Source organism: Dipodomys ordii, unplaced genomic scaffold (assembly GCF_000151885.1).
Source record: "Dipodomys ordii isolate 6190 unplaced genomic scaffold, Dord_2.0 Scaffold103, whole genome shotgun sequence".
NCBI lineage: Eukaryota > Metazoa > Chordata > Mammalia > Rodentia > Heteromyidae > Dipodomys > Dipodomys ordii.
Window position 1 is genome coordinate 418253 of NW_012267319.1, and position 21539 is coordinate 439791.

The 21539-nt window shown below is 45.7% G+C and overlaps 1 protein-coding gene across 1 annotated transcript in view; it reads left to right on the forward strand.

Moving 5' to 3' along the window:
• Positions 1–5508: 5508 nt before the first annotated feature.
• Positions 5509–21539, forward strand: part of Sh3bgr (SH3 domain binding glutamate-rich protein) — a 32690-nt gene continuing 16659 nt past the window's right edge. Inside the window, exons 1-3 of the mRNA XM_013027370.1 lie at positions 5509–5690; positions 11753–11938; positions 18006–18086. Coding sequence (XP_012882824.1) covers positions 5646–5690; positions 11753–11938; positions 18006–18086 — 312 coding nt within the window. The 5' untranslated portion in view covers positions 5509–5645. The remainder of the gene's footprint in view (positions 5691–11752; positions 11939–18005; positions 18087–21539) is intronic.

Sequence of the window (21539 nt, forward strand, 5' to 3'; positions counted from 1 at the left end):
CCGGGGCCTGCGGGGCGGGGGCGGGGAGGAGGGAAATGCCGAGGCGTTCCCATGGAAACTACGCGCGGGGCCTCCTGGGACAGGCGGCTGGCGCATGCGCCTTGGGGAGACGCTGACGCCGCGGCGGGGAGTGGCCGGCCCAGGCCCACGCCCAGGCCCTCGGGACCTTGAACTCCTGTCTTTAGGCTCAGGGTGAGAAGTTTGCGTGTGTCCCACCTTGCTGGGCGCTGGTTCCCCCACTCTCAGCCGTCTGGCCCTGCCTGGGAAGTGGGGGACCCAGGGCAGAGTGCTCCTGCGGCCTTTGCATACACATGAGTTTTCTTTGCTGAAGCAGGATTTTATTACACAGACTGTAATACGTGCGTGTTTGGGCCTAGAGAGTTTAGAGATGGACTACAAGACAGAGGACAGTTAAAGTTCATCCAGATGATTTTTAATGACGTCTTGGCTCTATGTCAAAAAGCTTGGCATCTTTCCATTGTATTCCCTTCCTTGGTGTGTGTCTTCAGTGACTCTTGAGCTTATTTTCTGAGTTACTTTTTCCTGCTTTGTGATTGTGTTGTTTTGCTTGTCTTTGAAGACAGAGTAGTCCCCAAGCTGTGTACCCAAGCTGGCTTGAACTTGGAATCTTCTGTCTTTTTCTGTCAAATGCTGGCATTGCAAATGTGCACCACCAGCCTGCCTGCACTACATTTGCTTGTTTTGAGGTGCTCAGGATGCAACCCAGGGCTTCATGACCTCCAGGTGTGGAATGTGGACGAGGAAGAGGCCCTTAGGTGGGCGGCTGAAGTAACTCAGTAATTATGGTGCTCAGCTCCATCATGATGAGAACCATAATTCTGCACCTTTATTTCTCTGGGCTGGTGTTCTGGGGATGCTCTTAACAAATTACCACAGCCGTGGTGGCTTAGGAAAGTATTTTCACAAAGTATTTTCACAAAGTATCTGCAAGTCCGTCATCCTCTGAAGGATCTTAGAATTCGGCTTTTCCTTTTCCAGCTTCTGATAGTTTCCTGGCATTTCTTGGCTTTACAGCAGCATTACTCCAGTTGGCCACTGTAATGGGGAGTTCCAGGCCAGAGGCCCAGCTCCAGGGTTCTACCTATCAGGTGTGGGCACTCTCCTTGGTCTGCTAAATGAAGAGAGAAGTGGTGGTTCAAGGGCAGAGAAAGGAGATTTACTATGTAGTACGTGAGCTTTAGGTTAAAATTGGGGTAGGGGACAGGAGAGGGACCTAATTATTGCACTGTCTTGGTCACAGGTGTGATTTGGTTGGTTGGTATGGTTGTGGTCAGGCAGTCCCTGGTCACCGTGAGAAAGGCATTGTGGTCTGGATGAGTGGTTTGGAGTCTTGTAACAAGATGTGACCATCCACCGTGGCCTTCCTGGATTCTAAGGTGGCTGCCGGGTAACTGTAGAGAGAAGGGCTCAGACAAAGGACAGATACAAAATGGATACAAGGATACTTTTGAATATTGGTAGGCCCAAGTGGGGAGACTGTGCCTTCAGCAAAAGCAGTCATGCCCTTATTCCCAATGGTGCTCTTCTTTACACGTCTCTGTCTTCTCATCATAATTCATCCCAAGATCCCCTCATTGCATCTGCAAAGGCCACATTTTCAAATAAGCTTACATGCAGAGGGGTTCTGAATTTTTGGGAACATTTGACCCACCAGAGTTACTACCGTAATCACATGATTCTGTAAACTAATAACATATTTGTCATTTTAGGGCACTTATAAAGTTTTGTAAATAAAAGCATAATATCTGAAATAATTTGTCTTAAGGAAATCTCTACGAAGTTTTTTTGGTCAATCCCTCATTCTTCTATAATCAAAATTAGGACAAATTAGTAGATGTTATTTGATGTAAACACATGCACTGGATATGTTAAACAGGTATCCCAAACCCCCTCCCTCCCATATTTACTAGATTACACAGCTTCCCTCTGAACTGGATTTTGTCAGAAATCTCTGTGTGTGTGTGTGTGTGTGTGTGTGTGTGTGTGTGTGTGTGTGCATGTGTGCGCTGATATTGGGGCTTGAACTTAGGGCCTAGGACATGGGCCTTTAGCTTTTTTGCTCAGTAATGACACTATGTGTACACTTATACAACCACTTTGGAAAGCAGTCTGGAGGGTCCTCAGCTAAATATTGGCCTCCCTTATGACCCAGTCATACCATCTATCCTGAACAACAGGAACCAGTATACATGCACCTCCATGTTTATTGCAGCACTGTTCATGATAGCCAGGATATGGAAACAACCCAGATGCCCCACCACAGATGAATGGACCCAAAAATTGTGATATCTCTACACAATGGAATATTATGCAGCCATTAGAAATGACAAAATAATGGCATTTGTAGGGAAATGGATGGAGCTAGAAGAAATCATGTTGAGCAAGGTAAGCCAAGAGCAAAGAGATAAACAGTACATGGTCTCCCTGATAAGTGGATGTTAAATCCAAAATGTAAGGTGATACGATAAAACTAACAAGACTTAAGAAACAAAGGACTTCCACTCATCCGGTTGAATCACTACTAAATAAGCCAATGCTGCTGATCACATATACGGTATATATGTGCACTCTGGAGGGAAACCAGGAGGCTGGCACAGAACTAGAGGGAATCAGGGAAAAACATACAACAGCGGGACCCATCAGCTGCACTGGACATTGATCAAAATGAACTAAGCAACACAATGGCAGCGATGGGAGGGAGGGAACAAGTGGGAAAGAGGGAACAGCTGATGCTATGCAAAATAAAAGAAATGTACATATCACCCAATGTGGAAGAAATAACTGTATTGCAAAGCTCATAGAACTCATAAATGTTATAGACCATGACAGACAATTTGCCCCATGAAAGTTAGAATGTGTTTGTGACTTTAACTAAGCATCACTATCCCACAATACTGTGAAATTTGGAAAATTATGTAATTAATCACAATAAAGAATTTGAAAAAAAAGTAATGACACTTTGCCACTTAGGCTACAGTTCCATTTCTGGCTTTTTGCCAGTTAAGTGGAGAGTTTTATAGACTTTCCTGCTCAGTCTAGCTTCTTACCATGCTCCTCAGATCTCAGCCTCCTGAGCAGCTAGGCTTACAGGCGTGAGCCACAGGAGCCTGCTTGACAGAGATTTATTGGGCTTTATTTTAAGGCTCATGTGGAATGTTTGTTATCCCTGTTCCCTTGCAACTCCTTAGTGTCAATGTAATACATTAAAAGGAGTTTTTCAGCTTGAGTTTTCAAATTCCTAATTGGCAACTTTTTATGGTCATATTTAAGAAGAGAAACTTCTGAAAAAACAAGTTCATTGTGAGAGCATTAGGGGTCTGAGGACGATGTCTCAGGAGCGTCTGTGGGATGGTGTGAGAGCAGGAGAGGGGGTTGAGTCTTGGATATTTACTGTTCCCATCGCCTCCATGTCTGTGTCCTCACTGAGCGCCGGAACCCAGTGTTTGGCTGGGATGGAGAGAGGTTCATGTAGAACAAGGCAGAGCTGCCACGCAATGGTTTTAGTAGGAATTCTGTTTCTCCCTGAGTCCTGCAGATGGCAGATCAGAGGATCTCATGGTTGAAGCCAGTTTTCTCTTATTTTCAAATTCATCATCATCATCATATTTCATCAGTGGTTCTGGTCTGAATTCAGGACCTCACACTTGCAAGGTATGTGCACTACTGCTTGAGCCATATCAGCTCAAAGGACATGGTTATCCTCTAGTACAGGGGTGTTTATTCTCTACAGAACATAAAAATTCAGCTGTAATTTGCTATCACTCTGCAGAGCCATTAGGAATTATGTCTAGAGGTGTGTGTGTGTGTGTGTGTGTGTGTGTGTGTGTGTGTGTGTGTGTATGTGTGTGTGTGTGATGCTGGGACTTGAACTCAGGATCTTAGGCTCTCATTGGTTTCACAAAGGATCTAAGTTTGGTAGCTAACTTTACAGGCTGAACCCATAGTTAAATTTTGACTTGTGACAAGTGAATTCACTTGGGAGCCAAGTGAACTTTCTTGTAGGTGCCGAGTGCCCTTTCTCCTCATAGGCACATACCTGAGCAGGAAGGGAGTGGGCCTCAGAGCCCTGGCATTGGGAAGAAGAGACAGGTGCAGAAATCTGAGAGGTACTCCCTGCTCCGTGATGAGTACCAGGCATCTGGCTGTGTAGCCCAGGCTGGCCCAGACCTCCTGATCCTCTTGTCTCAGAGACTGACACAGCTTGGAAGACAACTTAAGATTATAAAAGGGAGTAGGGTGGGTGTCATGGGACCAGAAGAAGGCTTTGTTATAAAACCCATTGGTGGAGTATGGGTGGCAATTTGCCATGGTTTGTGTGTGTGTGTGTACGCGTGCACGTGCACACACATGCTAGTAGTCAGGCTTGAATTCAGGGCCTAACATTAGCTCAGTTGAGCCACAACTCTACTTCTGGCTTTTTGCTGATTAAGTGGAGATAAGGTTCCCTTGTATTTGTCTGCTTGGACTGGCTTGGATCTGTGGTCCTCAGGTCTCAGCCTCCTGAGTAGCAAGGATTATAGGTGTGAGCCATTGCTGGTACTTGGCTTGCTTTCTTTGCTAGCATTTGGGTTCTTCTGAGTCTTCTTTTTCTATTTTTTTTTTTTTTGAGCTGCTAGGAATGGAACCAGGGCCTTATTCATACTAGGCAAGCATTTCACCAGTCAATTATGTTCCAGCCTATACCTGACTTTTTTTTAAACGGAATTCAAATTGCCTATGTAGATAAACTGGGACAGTCCTATCATATAGTTTATCATCTCCTCCCCCTATGTCTTTAGAATAGAGAAGACCATATAGGGTGAAATCTTTAAATGTTTTTTTTTATTGTAAAATACTGTACAGAGGGGTTACAGTTACATGAGTAAGGTAATGAGTGCTTTTTCTAGGGTGAATTTGATCTAATTACGTTATTTGCATATATGTAAATGTCACAACAGAACCCCTTGTACAATTAGTTTGTGCTAATAACAAATTCAAGAAAAGAAAGTAAGGAAGGTCGTTTGCTTGTTGCAGGCTTCTGTGCTGAGAAGCCGGCTGCTATTTCCTGCCTAGGCTGAGATGTCAGTGCACCTGGCCCAGCGGGGGCAGAAAGATTTCTGATGTCTGACAGTTCACTGACTTATAAAACAATCTTCCAGAAAATCTTTAAAACAAGTCCTCTTGCGGCCAACTCCCTTTGTTTGCCAAAAGCCAGCCTCCTCTTGGATGTAGGTGGCATTTTCTGGACTTTTCTGGCAGCTCCCAGCTTCTTTTCTCCCTCTTTCTCCAGGCCCCACCTCTCTGTCCCCAGGCATCTCTCTGCGGTCCTCTGATTGGTGCGCTTCGAGGCCTGGCCTTTTAGGGACTGTTGTCAGGCATTTAAAGTGATAAGGGAAAGTGTCCAGCGCTGCTTTTATCAACCAATCAAATACATTCCTGACCGATCCCAAAATATTCCCGGGCATTGGAGGGGACGCCCGAGATGCCCGCGTGCCCCTCTCTTTACGTTGGAGGGGAGGGGCAGGAGCGCAGCCCTGGGCGGCAGCCAGCTCTCATCTGGCACTGGGTGTCCCTGTCGGGATTTGTCTAGCGCCGCGATCCCTCACAGGGGTGTGTTGGGGGGAGCCCTCCTTCTGACTGTCGAAATGGTTATCAAAGTGTTTGTGGCCACGTCGTCCGGCTCCATAGCGGTAGGTGTCTGGTGCGTGTGTGGGGCTTTTGCTTCCCAGGCAATTTTCTGGATAATTCAAGAATTGCAGAGTTGAAGCAGCCAGGATGGCCAAGTGTGGGCTTTGATTCTATTTTGCACGTAAGTCAATTGAATTCTAGTGAGCGTGTACGCCTTTGACTTTCTGTGTTTGTTTTCATGGTGTTGAGAAGAGCGTGAACAAATGCGTAATCCCCACAGGTGGGGTGTGAGAGGGGCTTCTGGGAAGGAAGTACGCCGGTGCTAGAGTTTTGTTTTGTTTTCTGATGTGATTTGTGTTGTGTTGAATATGTCATAGAATTATGGACTGGAGAAAAAAAAAGAATGATGGACTGGTTTTTCTTCCTGCCGTTCATTCTGCAGGACAGACCTATTTACAATTGGGAATATATAAAACTTTGTGAAGCCCCTTTTGGGTGGGATGGACTAGATAGCTGAATGGTTTCTGGATATTATTTTTTGTGAGTGTGATTAGCTGTGCAGAAGATGCAACATTGCTAGTTATAGTACTATTTATGATTTGAAGAAAATGGTGTCACAGTGGTGAGACCCAACATCTCTGAGGCCACAGCTTTAAGTTGTAGGAATTCAAGCAGCCCAAAACATAGCAAGGAAAAGCCAGCGTCCACATTGCTTTCTCAGACTTCCTTGAGAACAAAGGGCTAGAAAGCCCTTCACCGTGCGGTGGAGACCTGTCCTACAAGGAAGGCTAATGCCACAGAACAATTTCTCCCTTGAAAATGATTCAGGCTCTGGTTACAGGCTTGATCCTGTAGTGTCTGTCTAGGTGTGATGTGTTGGTCAGCCTTTTAGCAGAAATTGGGAAGGCTGTGGAAAGAAAACAGTCTGTGACTCCCCAGAGTTAGAGACCAGAGAGGAGTCTGTTTCCTTTTATATCGAGTTCTTGGAGGATCTCAGATTGCAGCTGGCCCCACACCAGCCTCACTACCACCCGCCCACTGTCCCAGCCCCGGAATTTCAGGGGGTTTCCCGAGTCCCTGCCATCACAGCCAGACCAATGATGGCTTTACTGAGCTCTGGGTCAGTTGCGCAAGGAAAGATGAGCAAAACATAAATGCCAGCCGGGCATTGGTGGCTCACGTCTGTAATCCTAGCTACTCAGGAGGCTGAGATCTGAGGATCTCGGTTCAAAGCCTGCCTGTGCAGGAAAGTCCATGAGACTTATTTCTAATTAACCACCAGAAAACTGGAAGTGGCTCTGTAGCTCAAGTGGTAGAGCACCAGCCTTGAGTCTGAAGAGCTAAGGAACAGTGCCCAGGCCTAGAGTTCAAGCCCCATGACTGACAAAAAAAAAAAAAAAAAAGTAAGTGCCATGTATACATCTGTCCTCACTGTGAATGACTGCAGAAAATGCTCACTAGATCAGTGGTACTTTTTGTTTGTTTTCGCTGTGCTGGTGTTCAAACCCAGGGCCTCATATCTGCTAGCTAAGGCACTATTACTGTTACGTCTCCAGCTCAAGAGTACACTTTTGTGTAATTTAGATGACAAATACCTGTGTGTGTAAAGTGAACATGGTGCTAGCGGGCTGGAAAATATGTTAATGTCAAGGCCCCAAACCCACTCGTTATACAGGCTGGAGGCCTACCCTGTGAGGCTGTACAGAGGCAGAAGACAAGGACTATGTTTACAGATTCCTCTGGCTTACTTGCTTGCCCACATCCTGGGCATTTGAAGGTGGGATTTAGTTAGCCTTGGGGAACTGGAGGGGCTGCCATTCATCCTAGATGTTGGAAAAGCTGAGCTGGAAAAGCATCCCTAAATAGATGCTTCAGCACCCCGGGTCACGCTCTGACCTTGGAATGGTATTTCACCTTGCCAAGCCTCAATTTCTTTGTCTGTAAAATGAGGATAAGAATAGTCCCCACCTCATAGCGTTGACATGAGGGCTTCTGAAATAACATGCTTGGGTGCCCAGTGTGGTGGCAGGTTTTTAACCAGGCTCACAAAGTGCCATGGCTGCTAGTTAAGCTTATGATCACTAGCTACCATTCATTAGTATCAGCTACTACTATGATTTTATGACAATTATTAGCTAATTAGTACCAATTGGTATTGCAGGTGCTCTCATGCTCCTGTCAGTTACTATGATTACCAGCTAAGATGGTTTGAGTGGATCTAGATCTGTGATGGTTTTGTGTCAGAAGCTTGTGTAAACCCACATAAATGGAAGAGAGTCTGCCTTACTGTAAAGACAGAAGGCGTACCCTCCAAAGCTTCTTGGCAGAAAAGCCCTGGAGCAGCTTCATGTTGACTGTGTCCTGCAGAGCAACCCCCCACCCCAACTTTGCTTCTTGGGTCTCCATATTTCAGAAGGGAATTCTTGCTCAAGCCTTGTCCTCCTCCCTGAGGGCATTCTGGCTGCTGTGGGGGGTGGGAAACAGCTGAGAGACTACTCAGTACAGGGTGTTTATCTGGGATGACCCCAGAGAGCTGTGGCCTTCTTTGCCACGTTCTGGAGGGGTTTGGGTTCACAGACCACAGGGAGAAAGATCAGGCAGGTGTCTTCTGGTGGGGCGTGGGGACAGGAGGGAACTGCATCTTTACGGCTGACTCTTCTGGAGCCACTGGTTTTTCAGTTGGGACGAGAGTGTAAACAGGTAGCCTTTTTTTTTCTTCCTCCTTCAGAACTGGGGTTTGAACTCAGGTCCTCACTTTGCCAGGCGGGAGCTCTATCATTTGAGCCATGTCCCTTCTCCCCCACTTCTCCTTTTATTTTTTTACTTTAGCTGTGTTTTGAATAGTCTTGTATTTTGCACATGCTAGGCTGGCCCAAATCCTCCAATTTATGCTTCCTAAGTATCTGGGATGAAAAGTACACACTGTTACTGGTCCCAACCTATTGTTGAGATCGGCTCGCTTGAATCTGGTAGTTCACTGAGGATGGTTGGATCTTAGTGAAGGACCAGATCATTCTCAGCCTCTAGAGAAGCTGTGGTTATAGGCATGAGCCACCACACCCAGCAAAATGTGGCTTATGAATTAGCTTGATGTAGAGGTCAGTCTTGGAAGATCACCACTTAATTGGAGCTTTCATTTTGTTAATTAAAAATCATGATGAGAAATCTGGGTGCTGGTGGCTCATACCTGTAAATCTAGCAACTCAGGAGACTGAGATCTCAGGATCATGGTTCAAAGCCAGCCCGGGCAGGAAAGTCTGTGAGACTCCTATCTCCAATTAACCACCAGAAAACCGGAAGTGGAGCTGTGGCTCCACTAGCCTTGAGCAAAAGAGCTCAGGCACAGTGCCTAAGTCCTTAGTTCAAGCCTTACAACTAACCCCTCTCCCCCCCCCAAAAAAAAAAATCATGATGTGAACACCTACCTGGTGAGCTGGTTTGGTGTCACCTGTGTAATGCCAGCCCTGGGCACACAAGGCAGGAGGATGGAGAGTTCCCATGAGGCTCTGTCTCAAACCAGCAACAGCTCCCCTAACCCCCACGGACCTGGCATGCCTGGTGTGGCCGTGCGAGATAGCATGCTGGGAACCTGCCAGCACGTGGCAGCTTCTCCCTCAGCTCTCATCAGCGTCCCGCCAGGAAGACATGGCATTACCAAGCACGCGGGGAGTCCTTGCTGAGAAAGCCACCAGCAGAGCCAGGGCAGAAACACAGGTCATGAGTGACCTGCAGGTGGCCTACTTCTACTGCTGTGCGGCGACCTCAGCTGGAAAGGCTCCTAACTGTACATGACAATACGCTGGAGGTGCTGCCCTCAGACACATTAGCTGACCGCAGCCGGGACAGAGAGCCAGCTCTTAGGACTAAATAAAATGGAAAACAGGGTTTGCCCAGCCTCTCCTGAGCTCGAAGGCTTCCAACAGTAACCCAGACTTGTGGTATGTCCCAGTCTTGGAGGGTGATGGCAGCCTGTCCCATGACCCCGGGATGTGGCGAGGGGCTGGAGGAGGTGGGGAGAGGGATCTCGGCAGGCCTTGCTCTGAGCCATGCTGGGAGGTGAGCTCTGGAGGCCCAGGAAGCCACGTGCATAGGAGCTGCATTTGGGAGGGTCCTATGAGCTTGTTGACCAAGATCCCACCAAGGGAGGGATTTTGGGGGGGACAAGGGCTCCCACACTGCAGGCAGTGTATCAGGTGGCAAAGGAGACAGTGCCTGCCAGGTGTGCTCATGTTCCCCTCCGCCATCCTCCTTCCTCTGGGCATGACCCCGAGGCCCTTCGTGCTCCTCCGCTGCAGCCCAGCATGGCCTAGTGCTTGGCCAGCCCCGTGGGCCAGGGAGTCCGGGAGCCAGCAGGTGTTCTATTTTGCAGTGTTGGGGTTGAGAAGCAGCCCTGAGCCCAGTGTGGGGCATCAGGTGGTTGCTTCACCTGGGGCTTTCCCATCTGTTCCCAAGACGAAGCAGAAGCCGGGACTAACAGGAACCTTTATCCATTAAGAAACTGTGGGATAAATCTCACAGGTACTAGTGGCTCACGCCTGTCATCCTAGCTACTCAGGAGGCTGAGATCTGAGGATCACAGTTTAAAGCCAGCCTGGACAGTAAAGTCTGTGAGACTTTTTGTTTTTGGTCAGTCGTGGGGCTTGAACTGTGGGCCTGGACACTGTCCCAGAGCTCTTCAGCTCAAGGCAAGCACTCTACCACTTGAGTCACAGCGCCACTTCTGGTTTTCTAGTGGTTTATTGGAGATAAGAGTCTCATGGACTTTCCTGCCCAGGCTGGCTTTGAAACTTGATCCTCAGATCTCAGCCTCCTGAGTAGCTAGGATGACAGGCGTGAGCCACTGGTGCCCACAAGACTTTTATCTCCTGTAAGCCACTAGAAAACTGGTTCTTCCTCTCTTCCCATCCATAGCTCTTCTTCCTTACAAATTCATCTTTACTGTTATTGCCTATTAAACCTTTGAATTTAAAGTATTTCAAAGCACTTTCAAAGTGTTTTTAAGTACTTTCTTTGACAGATGTTAGGGAACCTCTCTATTTTAATAATACTGATTTTATAATGCTTTAAAGGTCATTGATATGTACATCTCAGATTTTAAATAATCACCCTTTATAATAATAGATTATAAGGTGCAATACTTTAAAGTTGTGATTTTGTTTTTTCCCTTCTTTGCATACTTTACACAATTATTTGTGGTTTATTGACTCACTTATGTTATGCAGAGGAGGATTTTAATGACCTAACTCCTTTGAACAACTAATTTATGGTCTAACCAGTGACTACCAGGAAGCTGGTATGTGTGCAGGAGGTGAGGTCAAGGGGAGGGGTGGGTAGGAGAGTGGGAGGGTGGGAGGATGCTGCCTTAATAGTCAGTGTACCTAAGTGAAGATGGAGCAGCCAAATTGAGGGAACGGGTGGGGCGGGGGAGATGGAGGAGAAGAGTGAGGGAAATGGCATCCACAAAGATGCTTTGTACTCACACACTGACACACTGGATTGAAGCCTCTTGTTCAACTTCTTAAAGATAACATAAATAGGGCTGGGAAGGTGGCTCAGTGGTAGAGCACTTGCCTTGCATGCATGAGGCCGTGGGTTCGATTCCTCAGCACCACATAAGCAAAAAGAAAAAAGCCGGAAGTGGCGCTGTGGCTCAAGTGGTTGAGCGCTAGCCTTGAGCTGAAGAGCTGAGGGACAACTCCCAGGCCCAGAGTTCAGGCCCCACGACCGGACCAAAAAAAAAAAAAAAAAGATAACATAAATAAGCCAGGTCACACCTGTAATCCTAGCTACTCAGGAGGCTGAGATCTGAGAACAACAGCTTAAAGCCAGCCCAGGCAGGAAAGTCTGTGAGATTCTGATCTCCAAATAACCACCAAAAAGCCAGAAATTAAGCTCAGGACAACACCCAGGCCCTGATTTCAAGCCCCAGGATCTGCACACACACACACACACACACGCACACACTCATGTACACATGCACACACATGTACACATGAGCACACATGCCCAGATAATATACTTTGTGTCAGATGTATTGCTTGATAAAGGATTTGATTTCTGTAACTGTCGGCCCAACCTTTCTCTAAAACTGATTATATAATTCTTTGTGTCTCCTCTCCACCAGATTAGGAAGAAGCAGCAGGAAGTGGTGGGATTTTTGGAAGCTAATAAAATTGACTTCAAGGAGTTAGACATAGCTGGAGATGAAGACAACCGGAAGTGGATGAGGGAGAATGTTCCTGGAGAGAAAAAACCTCAGAATGGAATCCCCTTGCCTCCCCAGATCTTCAACGAGGAGCAGTACTGTGGGGTGAGTGCTGGTCGTGTGGAGGGCCACAGCACTGTGTGTTTAGCAGTGTGCTTTGAGGCAGCGTCTGAGGCGGTTCACCGGCTGTCCCTGGGTTTCTGCTTTCTAGTAGCTGCATGGAGATCATTGTGAGAAAAGAGTTCTTCAGACCTGGAAAGTGGTGCTGTGGATTGAATTGGATTGGATTATTCTAGATTCCTTCTTTTGTTTTTGAAGAATTAGAGGTTACTTGTTGAAACAAAATAGGCATTGTGTGAGAAAGGAAATCTATTCAACTTTGCTGAAGAGCTACTCGATAAGTTCTCACTTTTTTTTTTTTTGGTCGGTGGTGGCGTTTGAGCTCAGGGCCTGGGCGCTGTCCTGAGCTCTTTTGTTCAAGGCTAGCACTTTACCACTTTAAGCCACAGCTCTACTTCTGGTTTTCTAGTGGTTAATTGGAGGTAAGAGTCTTATGGACTTTTCTGCCTGGCCTCGCTTTGAATTGCGATCCTCAGCTCTCAGCCTCCTGAGTAGCTAAGATTACAGGTGTGAGCCACCCACGCCTGGCAACTTTTCACTTTTGTAAAGGCTAATCTGCATAAATGTAGACACAGATAATTTGTGCAATTTTATGTCATTTGCTTAAAAACCTCTGAACCATTTGACTATAACAGCATTTTTACCGTATAAATTTATGGTTTTAGTTTAACACTCAATCACCGTTACCTCAGAAAGTCCAGATTGGCCTTAATAAATCAGACTGATGAAGCCTTAAAAACAAAATCAAAGAGGGCTGGGAAGGTGGCTCAGTGGTAGAGCGCTTGCCTTGTATGCATGAGGCCCTGGGTTCCATTCCTCAGCACCACATAAGCTGAAAAAAGCTGGAAGTGGTGCTGTGGCTCAAGTGGTAGAGTGCTAGCCTTGAGCTGAAGAGCTGAGGGTCAGCGCTCAGGCCCAGAGTTCAGGCTCCACGACCGGCAAAATAAAAACAAATAAAAAACAACAGAGTTTTAGAATGAGAAGTGGAAATTATCACAGGGACCACCTGAGCTACCTGGGCCGTTTCTCTGAGGCGGGCGGTAGGTGTCTGTCAGGCGGCGTGTGCTGCTGCTTGGGTTGACCTGAAAGCTTCCTGTTCTCACCATGCACAAGGGCTGCTTCTTTGGTGTGTGTTTGCTGTATTATGAGGCATTTCATCTAGAGAACCTGTCATCAGTGGCTCACGCCTATAATCCTGGCTGCTCAGGAGGCTGAAATCTGAGAGTCACTGTTTGGAGCCAGTCTGGGCAGGCAGATCTTTGAGAGACTCTCCATTTCCAATTAACCAGCAAAGAGCTAAATGAGGAAATGTGGCTTCAATGGCTAAGCACCTGCCACAAGTGCAGAACCCGGGAGCACAAGCCCTAGTATTTGTGTACACATACACACACACCCCTACACCTACACCTGTCTTGAGGCCGATGAGGGTCCTGTTTCTCTCAGGAGGGAGCTGTATGACTTTGCATGCCAGTTAGCTTCATCAGAGGCTCTGCTCAAAGTCCTGGGGGTACAGTAGTATTTTCAGACAGGCTTAACGTGGTGAGCGGTGTGTGTTTAGGGGACATACAGTTTAGTTCAAGTCCATATGGAGTTTACCACAGTGTCCTTCCTAAGGTGCAGGGTTTTCTCTGAGACGCAGTGTCCACCCTCGTGTCTTCCCTACACCTGCATCTCTAAGCACTGAGCCTCCTGCTGGATGGGAAAAGGGATGCTAGGACTGCTTCTTTGTGGGGTAGGGCTTGGTAGCCAGGGGTTCTTTTTTTTTTCTTTTTTTTTGGGTCTGGTAGAGGGGCCTGGGCTCTGAGCCTGGGTGCTGTCCCTCAGCTCTTCAGCTCAAGGCTAGCGCTCTACCACTTGAGCCACAGCGCCACTTCCAGCTTTTTTTCTTTTTTTCTTTTCTTTCTTATATGGTGCTGAGGAATCGAACCCAGGACCTCAGGCATGCAAGGCAAGCACTGTACCACTGAGCCACCTTCCCAGCCTGAGGGATTTTGTTTTTATTTCTTCTAAAATCATTTTTTTCAATCATTGAAAAAATGCACATGGAAGAGGATCAAAGTGGGTGGAGAGTGCTCCCTCTTCTCTGACCTGCCCAGCAGCCACCTTCCCGGGGTCAGGCTGCCTTCAGGGGTGTCTCACAGGACTCCCCGGAGGGCCCAGGACTCAGCATTCCTAAGTGGTCAACATTCCTAAGCCTGGCCTTGCCTGTGTAGTGTATATTGTGCGTGTGCGCACACACACTCACACACACACACACACACACACACACACACACATATAAAAATCTGCCGGGCGCTTGCCGGTGGCTCATGCCTGTAATCCCAGCTACTCAAGAGGCTGAGATCTGAGGATCAAGGTTCAAAGCCAGCCTGGACAGGAATATCTGTGAGACTCTTATCTCCAATAAACCACTAGAAAACCGGAAGTGTCTCAAGCAGTAGAGTGCTGGCCTTGAGCTGAAGAGCTCAGAGGCAGCACCCAGGCCCAGAGTTCAAGCCCCATGACAAACAAACAAAAAAACAAAAATAAAAATCTCAGTGTATTTTGTGATACTATTTTTTCTTTTCATTCAGTTGTGGAGAAATAAAAGTTTTCTCAAATAGTCATTTCTGTTTTTAAGATGTATTTTTTGAATACAAGTATGGATCTAATGATTTTACAAGTTATTTTATGTTTTAAAATTTTTTCATTTCTGTCTTCATCAAGGTGCTCATAGCTACTAGTGTCTGAATTGCAATGCCCATTAAAGGCCCATTTGTTCAAGGCTGTATCTTCAGCATGACGCTGTTGGGAGGTGGTGGACGTTTTAAGAGGCGGGGTACAGGGGAGGTCTGTAGGTCACTAGGGATGTGGCCTTGAAGGAGATGTGGCCCTCCCTTCCCTTTCTTAGTTTCCTAGGATGAAGTGAGAGTTTTACTTTGCCCTGGGCTCGTACACTGTGTGCCACTTTGCCGGAGGCTCAGAGCAATGGGACCAGCTGATTGAGTCAAAACCTCTGAAACCATGAGCTAACCAACCCTTCTCAGAGCTGTTTATATCAGTAGTAAGAAGCTTCCTTAAACTTCTTTTCTTTTTCTTTGTTTTCAATCCACGGTATGCCCTTAACTAAAGTACATTATTGATGCAGAGAATTTGTTCCCAGAAAGAGACTGAGGATTGGCTCATGGTCCATATTTTAAAAGTCAACCCAAAAGAGGTGGGCGTGCAGGTGGCTCACACCTGTAATCCTAGCTACTGAGGAGGCTGAGAGCTGAGGATTGCGGTTCAAAGCCAGCCTGGGCAGGAAAGTCCATGAGACTCTCATCTCCAATAAACTACTCAGAAAACTGGAAGTGGCGCTGTGGCTCAAGTGGTAGAGCGCTCGCCTTGAGCTGAAGAGCTGAGGGACAATGCCCAGGCCCAGAGTTCAAGACCCACAACTGACAAAAAAAAAAGGTAACCCCCAAAAAAAGTTAACCCAAAAGTTGTGAAGGATATGTTAGGCGTGAAATGGCAAAAGTGTAGTCAGTAGGTGAGTACAAGGCAGTCGCTGTTTCTCTAGTCTCCCCTCCTGCTCCTAGGGATTCTTGGTGAATGATCGGGCATGCATGCTGGTCAAGGCAGAAGGGCAGGTAGTGAGGGGATTGAATGCCATCTCACTGTTGCCGGCAGTTTGAGCTCCTTCTGCTCTGTGCGCGACAGATGAAGATATTATCCTGGGAGCCATGGAAGACAACTGTGAGACAGAGAAAGGGGACACCAGAGGGGAAGCCAGGCCCAGCGACGGCCAGGATCCCTTTCTGGCTGGGATTACACTGGAAGAGGCAGGCATGTCTGTTGATGACAGGTTGGAATCTGTGTATCTTAGTCCAGGTAAGGACTGGGCTACTCGGAGCCTGGTCTGAGCACCACCCAAGGGGGACTTGGCTATTCAGGAGAGAGAGGGTACGGAATGCAGTCCAGATGAGGGGAGGCGGGAAGGGCTTCCCTGGATGAACTGTGTTTTTTAGTATTTATTTTGAAATATGACATATATGATAAAACCTGCCGTTTAAAGAAGAGCAATACATACATACATCCAGTTGAAGAAATGTGAAGTGCTTGGGCTTTTGGAAGGCAGCTCAGATGCTCTGGGTCATTCTCTCTCTACAGAGCCAGGGCCACTGGCCTGCCCTTGGCTCCCTGCTCTTCCTTGTTCTCTTTCTCCTGTGTGTGTGTGTGTGTGTGTGTGTGTATATGCACGCGCGTGTGCATGCATGCCTTAAACAAGTTATTTTGCCTGTCTGTGAATTTTACCTTGATGGACCCAAACACTGCATTTTTCTTGGATTTGCTTCTTTCACCTACATATTTTAAAGCTATACCATGTTCATCGTGTGGTTTTAAAGCTATACCATGTTCATCGTGTGGTTTTAAAGCTATACCATGTTCATTGTGTGGTTCCTGCTTTGGGGCTGTTTACCATCATTGTTCTGGATAGGGTTTTGTAAGTTGGAGCCGAATCACTAGCTCACAGCTAGGCCATGTTTAGTTTAGTAGGTAATTCAGAGTGTCTTCCTGAATGTCAATTCTGCCACATGCACTCCTTCCGGTAGTTATAGCTTCCCAGAATTTCACATCCTTTCTACACTAGCCTTGTCCATCCTTGACCCTTTCTTGAACCTGGGTGCATGTGAAATGAACTCATTGTGGCTTTAGTTCTCTAATTACTAGGGAGAGCATGTAGCTGTTTGTGTGTCTCATCTGAATGTCCTCTTGGGATATCTTCAGCACATTTCCTATTCAGGTTTTCAGGTTTTACTTTCCCTTGTAATATACAAGGATCCCTTAATTTTATTCTTGTGTTCCTGGGGTTTGAATTCAGGGCCTCATAGTTGAGTCACAGCCAAACCCTCCCTCCCAGCCTCCCTCCCTCCCTTCCTCCCTTCCTTCCTTCCTTCCTTCCTTCCTTGCTTCCTTCCTTCTTTCCTTTCTCTTTTTTCTTTCCTTCCCTCCCTCCCTTCCTTCCTTGATTTCTCTTTTTATTTCCTTTCTCTCTTTTTTCTTTGCCTCCCTCCCTCCCTTCTTTCCCTCCTCTTTTTTCTTTCCTTTCTTTCTTTTTCTTTCCATCCCTCCCTCCCTCCTTCCCTTCTTTCTCTCTCTCTCTCTCTCTCTCCTCTCTCTCTCTTTCCTTCTCCAGTCCTGGGGCTTGATCTCAGGGCCTGGGCACTGTCCCTGAGCTTCTTTAGTTCAAGCTAGCATTCTACCACTTGAGTCACAGCACTACTTCCAGCTTTTTCTGTTTATGTGGTACTGAGGAATTGAACCTAGGGCTTCATGCATGCTAGGCAAGCACTCTACCACTAAGCCACATTCCAAGTCCCCCCTTTTTTCCATTTGTTATTTTCTATGTTGGACCTCAGAGTATGCCTTGGGTGGTCTAGGCTACGATCTTCCTATTTGTGCTTCCTTGTGCTGCTGGAGTGACCTGTGGGTCTCACTACACCAGCCATTGTGATTCTCTTGAAACTGGGTTGGCGGCTGTTGCTACCATGCCCAGCCATTGATTGAGATGGAGTCTCACAAACGTCTTTTTTTTCTGGGCTGACTTTGAGCCATAACCCTTTTGATCACAGTCTCCCGAGTAGCTAGGACTAGAGCTTGAACCATCACATCTGACTTTTCCCTTCCTTCCATCCCTCTTTCTCTCCCTCCCTCCCCTTTTCCCCTCCCTTCTTCTCTCCCTCCCTTCTTGTGATAATGGGATTGAACTTAGACTCTTGCACTTGAAGTCAACTATCACTTGAGCCATGCCCTGAGTCTTTTTTTTTGGCCTTAGTTTGTTTTTAATAGGATCTCAAGCTTTTGTGTGGACTTGCTTTTGACAATCTTCCTTTCTTGTGGAGTAGCTGAGATTATAGGCCTGTGTCATCCAGCCCAGCCGGGGTTTTGTCATCTTCCACAAAGCAAATGGGATAACCTTTTGTGTTTGTGTCTTAACATAATAACTAATAAACAAAAGGGATCAGTTTGTGAAAATGCCGTGGCTCATACATGTATAATAACTTCTCACATTCTCTTTCTTTGCTTCAAGGATTTTGACTCTTTCTTCTCTGCAAAAGAAGAGAATATTATTTATTCCTTCCTTGGTTTGGCACCCCCTCCAGGCTCAAAGGTAAGTTCAAATATCCTACTGTGGGTCTGTATAGGTTAAAACAGAAGCACTGGGGCTGCAAGATGATCTTTTTTTTTTAATGGAAAAATTTAAAACTGTGATTGACTATATTTCACAGTATTGTGAGATAATGATACTTAGTTAAAGTCACAAACACATTCTAACCTTCATGGGGCAAATTGTCTTTATCGTGGTCTATAAAGTTACTGAATCCTATGAGCTTTGACAATGCAGTTATTTCTTCCACATCAGGTGATATGTACATTTCTTTCCTTTTGCTTAGTGTCCTGCTCATTCCCTCCCTTCCATTGCTGCCAAGGAGTTGCTTAGTTCGTTTTGATCAATGTGCAATGCAGCTGATGGGTCCCACTGTTGTATGTTTTCCCCTGCATAATGATCTTTTCTCTTTTTCTTTTTTTGTGTTGCTCCTGGGTTTGGACTCAGGGCCTGGGTGCTATTCCTGAGCTTTTGTGTTCAAGGCTAATGCTATACCAAGTACTTAAGCCACAACTCCATTTCAGGCTTTCCTGCCCAGGCTGGCTTCGAACTGCAATCTTCAGACTTTAGTCTCTTGAGTAGCTAGGGTTACAGGTATGAGCCACCAGTGCCCAGCTCGCATGATGATCTTTAGGCTGCAATGCTTCAAGAATTTGCCCAGTATCCTTCTGCAGGGGTGTGGCAATCTCCTGTTGTTTCAGTCTTTGTGTTGGTGCTGCCAACACAAACTCTCCTATGACTTTAGTTCACACTTCAGTCAGAGAAAGGCGCATATGTTAGATAATGCAAAGTCTTTACTAAAAATGTTTGAGTTACACTTTAACTATTTTTTCTGTGTTTTTGCATTGCCATAGTAAATTTTAGAATACTAAAGAATATAAAGACTAGGGTGTACCCTGTTCTAGAGCATTTGTTTAGCATGAGTGATACCCAGATTTTGATTCTCAGCACCACCATAAAAAAAAAACCTCTCAAAACAACAGAAAAAGAAAAAAGGAAATATTAATATACTTAATAATTTGAAGTATGTTTATTAAATATTGACTAGTAAGGGTGATGTTGATCAAGGTGCATTCTACTTGTAAACTGACATGTTGAACTGAAACTCCTTTGTACAACTACTTAAAGATAATAAAAAATGAAAAATGAAAAAATTAAAAAAATAGTAAAACTATGAACTCCTAGGTCATATATGCAATTATTTTGTCATGAATTACATTTTGCACAGCTTATATTAAATAACTTCAAAATGATAGCTATCCTTGCATGAATGCTTTCCAATTAAAATTAATTGAAATTGGCTTGCTCAGTTTGATAAAAATGGGAAAGTAACATGAAGACTCAAACTCTAGAGAGATTTCATTGGCTTCTTTCCTCCAGAATTGTGTGATCTTTGATTATGTTAAAATTGATTAGAGATTTAAATTAACTATGCCAATAAAGTCAGTGTCACAAATTTGGGTGTGGAATGCGGACCACTCTCTTCACTTTACACCAACCCTGTGTCTATTTCTGTAACTGAGACCCATTCACTTGATGGTCAAAATTGCCATTCATTCCTATGATTTTGTTTACACTTAGGAATATATCATTATGATCTCATAATGGTCTGTTAAGTAGTTTATATAATATTAAGATTTTTTTTGCCAGTCCTGAGGCTTGAACTTATTTATGAGTGCTGTCTTTGAGCTTTTTGCTCAAGGCTAGCACTGTGCCACTTGAGCCACAGCTCAAATTCCAGCTTTTTTTGGTGGTTAATTGGAGATGAGAGTCTCCTGGACTTTCCTTCCCAGTCCGGCTTTGAACTGTGATCCTCAGATCTCAGCCACTCAGAAAGCCAGGATTACAGGTGTGAGCCACTTGGTATTATAAGCAGTTTTAAGAATATAAATTCGTGTGTTGCCATGCTGTAATTTTTGGCTGCTGACTGTACTTTATTATGAGTAACTCTGCAGGAATTGTCACTGGAAGCAGGGTTCTTTCGGAAAATTTCCTTGGGATCAGTCTCAAGTAGCTGTTGCAGTGAGACAGAGGCACATGGCTGTAGGGATTTGCGATGTCCACCAGATCCCGCTGTGAGAGGGTGGTGACATTTGTCCTCTCTCAGGCAGAGGCCAGGCTGCTGGTGCCTCGCCACACGGAGCGTGTTTAGTGTCCTTGGTCCCAGGGCCATTCCATTCTATTTTAAACATTTGTTTCTGCTTCTGTTGTGCTCTGAAGCGAATCTGGTCTGACAAGTTTCTGTCTTAAGCACATACCCATTGTGCTTTTTTTTTCATATTGTCTAAAATTGACACATGAAAGTGAGGAGCATTGATCATGTCCCAGAGCCTGGTGTTTTGAAGTATGAATACATTGTGCAGGAGTCCACTGAGTTTATGAGCCTTCATGTTACTTTATTTAATTATTTTTTTTTTTCGTTGTGGGGCCTAAACTCGGCCTGGGCACTGTCCCTCAGCTCTTCAGCTCAAGGCTAGCGCTTTACCACTTGAGTCACAGCGCCACTTCTGGCTTTTTCTGCTTATGTGGTGCTGAGGAATTGAATCCAGAGCCTCATGCATGCAAGGCAAGCGTTCTACCACTGAGCCACCTTCCCAGCCCCTCACATTACTTTATATATTATCAATATTTGTGGTGAGGACACTTAAAGTTTACTCTTATGAGTTTCCAAATTGCACTATCTTCTCATTTTCTACTGTCACCTTTTTGTGTACAACAGAGTTCTTCACCATATTCTCTTTACTATATGGTGTGTACTTTCATCTCTTTACGAAAACACCATTTTTATGGGTGCAATCAAATATTTTTATTCCGTTTATATTTACTCAGATGAAGATTAAAACAGTTTTGAAACTGATTCTAATTCTTTGGAATTTTGGCGTAAATGGTATGATGAATCTCTGTTATGGTCTCAGAGGAAAGCACCACTTTTGAATATTAAAAGATAATTCTTACCAAATGAATAAAATTGTCAAATATTGGAGCAGAGTCCTATGAGGCTCATTGTGTACAATGGCCCTGCTTAGACACAGACCGTTGGAAGAGGTGGTTTTCCCTTTCTCTACCCTCTGTAGTTTGCTAGGTGCAGAGTTTCAGGGTGTGCTTTTCTGCACCCCTGTGCTGGGCAGTGCTGCCCGACTTCTCCCGCTACCCAGCATGCTGAGGAACCTGGTTTGGAGAGGCTGTGGGGCTCTTCATGCTGAAGTTCTATGAAGAGGTGGCAGGGACAGGTGTTTCCCTCATCCTCTGTGGTGGGCTTTAGCTGTACCCTCCATCGAGGAAGTCATGTCTTCACGTCTAGAAGATGAGATGCCGACAGTACAGCTCCTTGTGTGGGATTCACAGAACCCCGGCGGGCAGAGCGGGCCAATGATGAGATGGCATGTTAGGAGTGGGTGAGCTCCAGCAGGACTGGGTTGGTTGTTTTGCTTTGAGAACAAGTTGATAGGAAGAGAG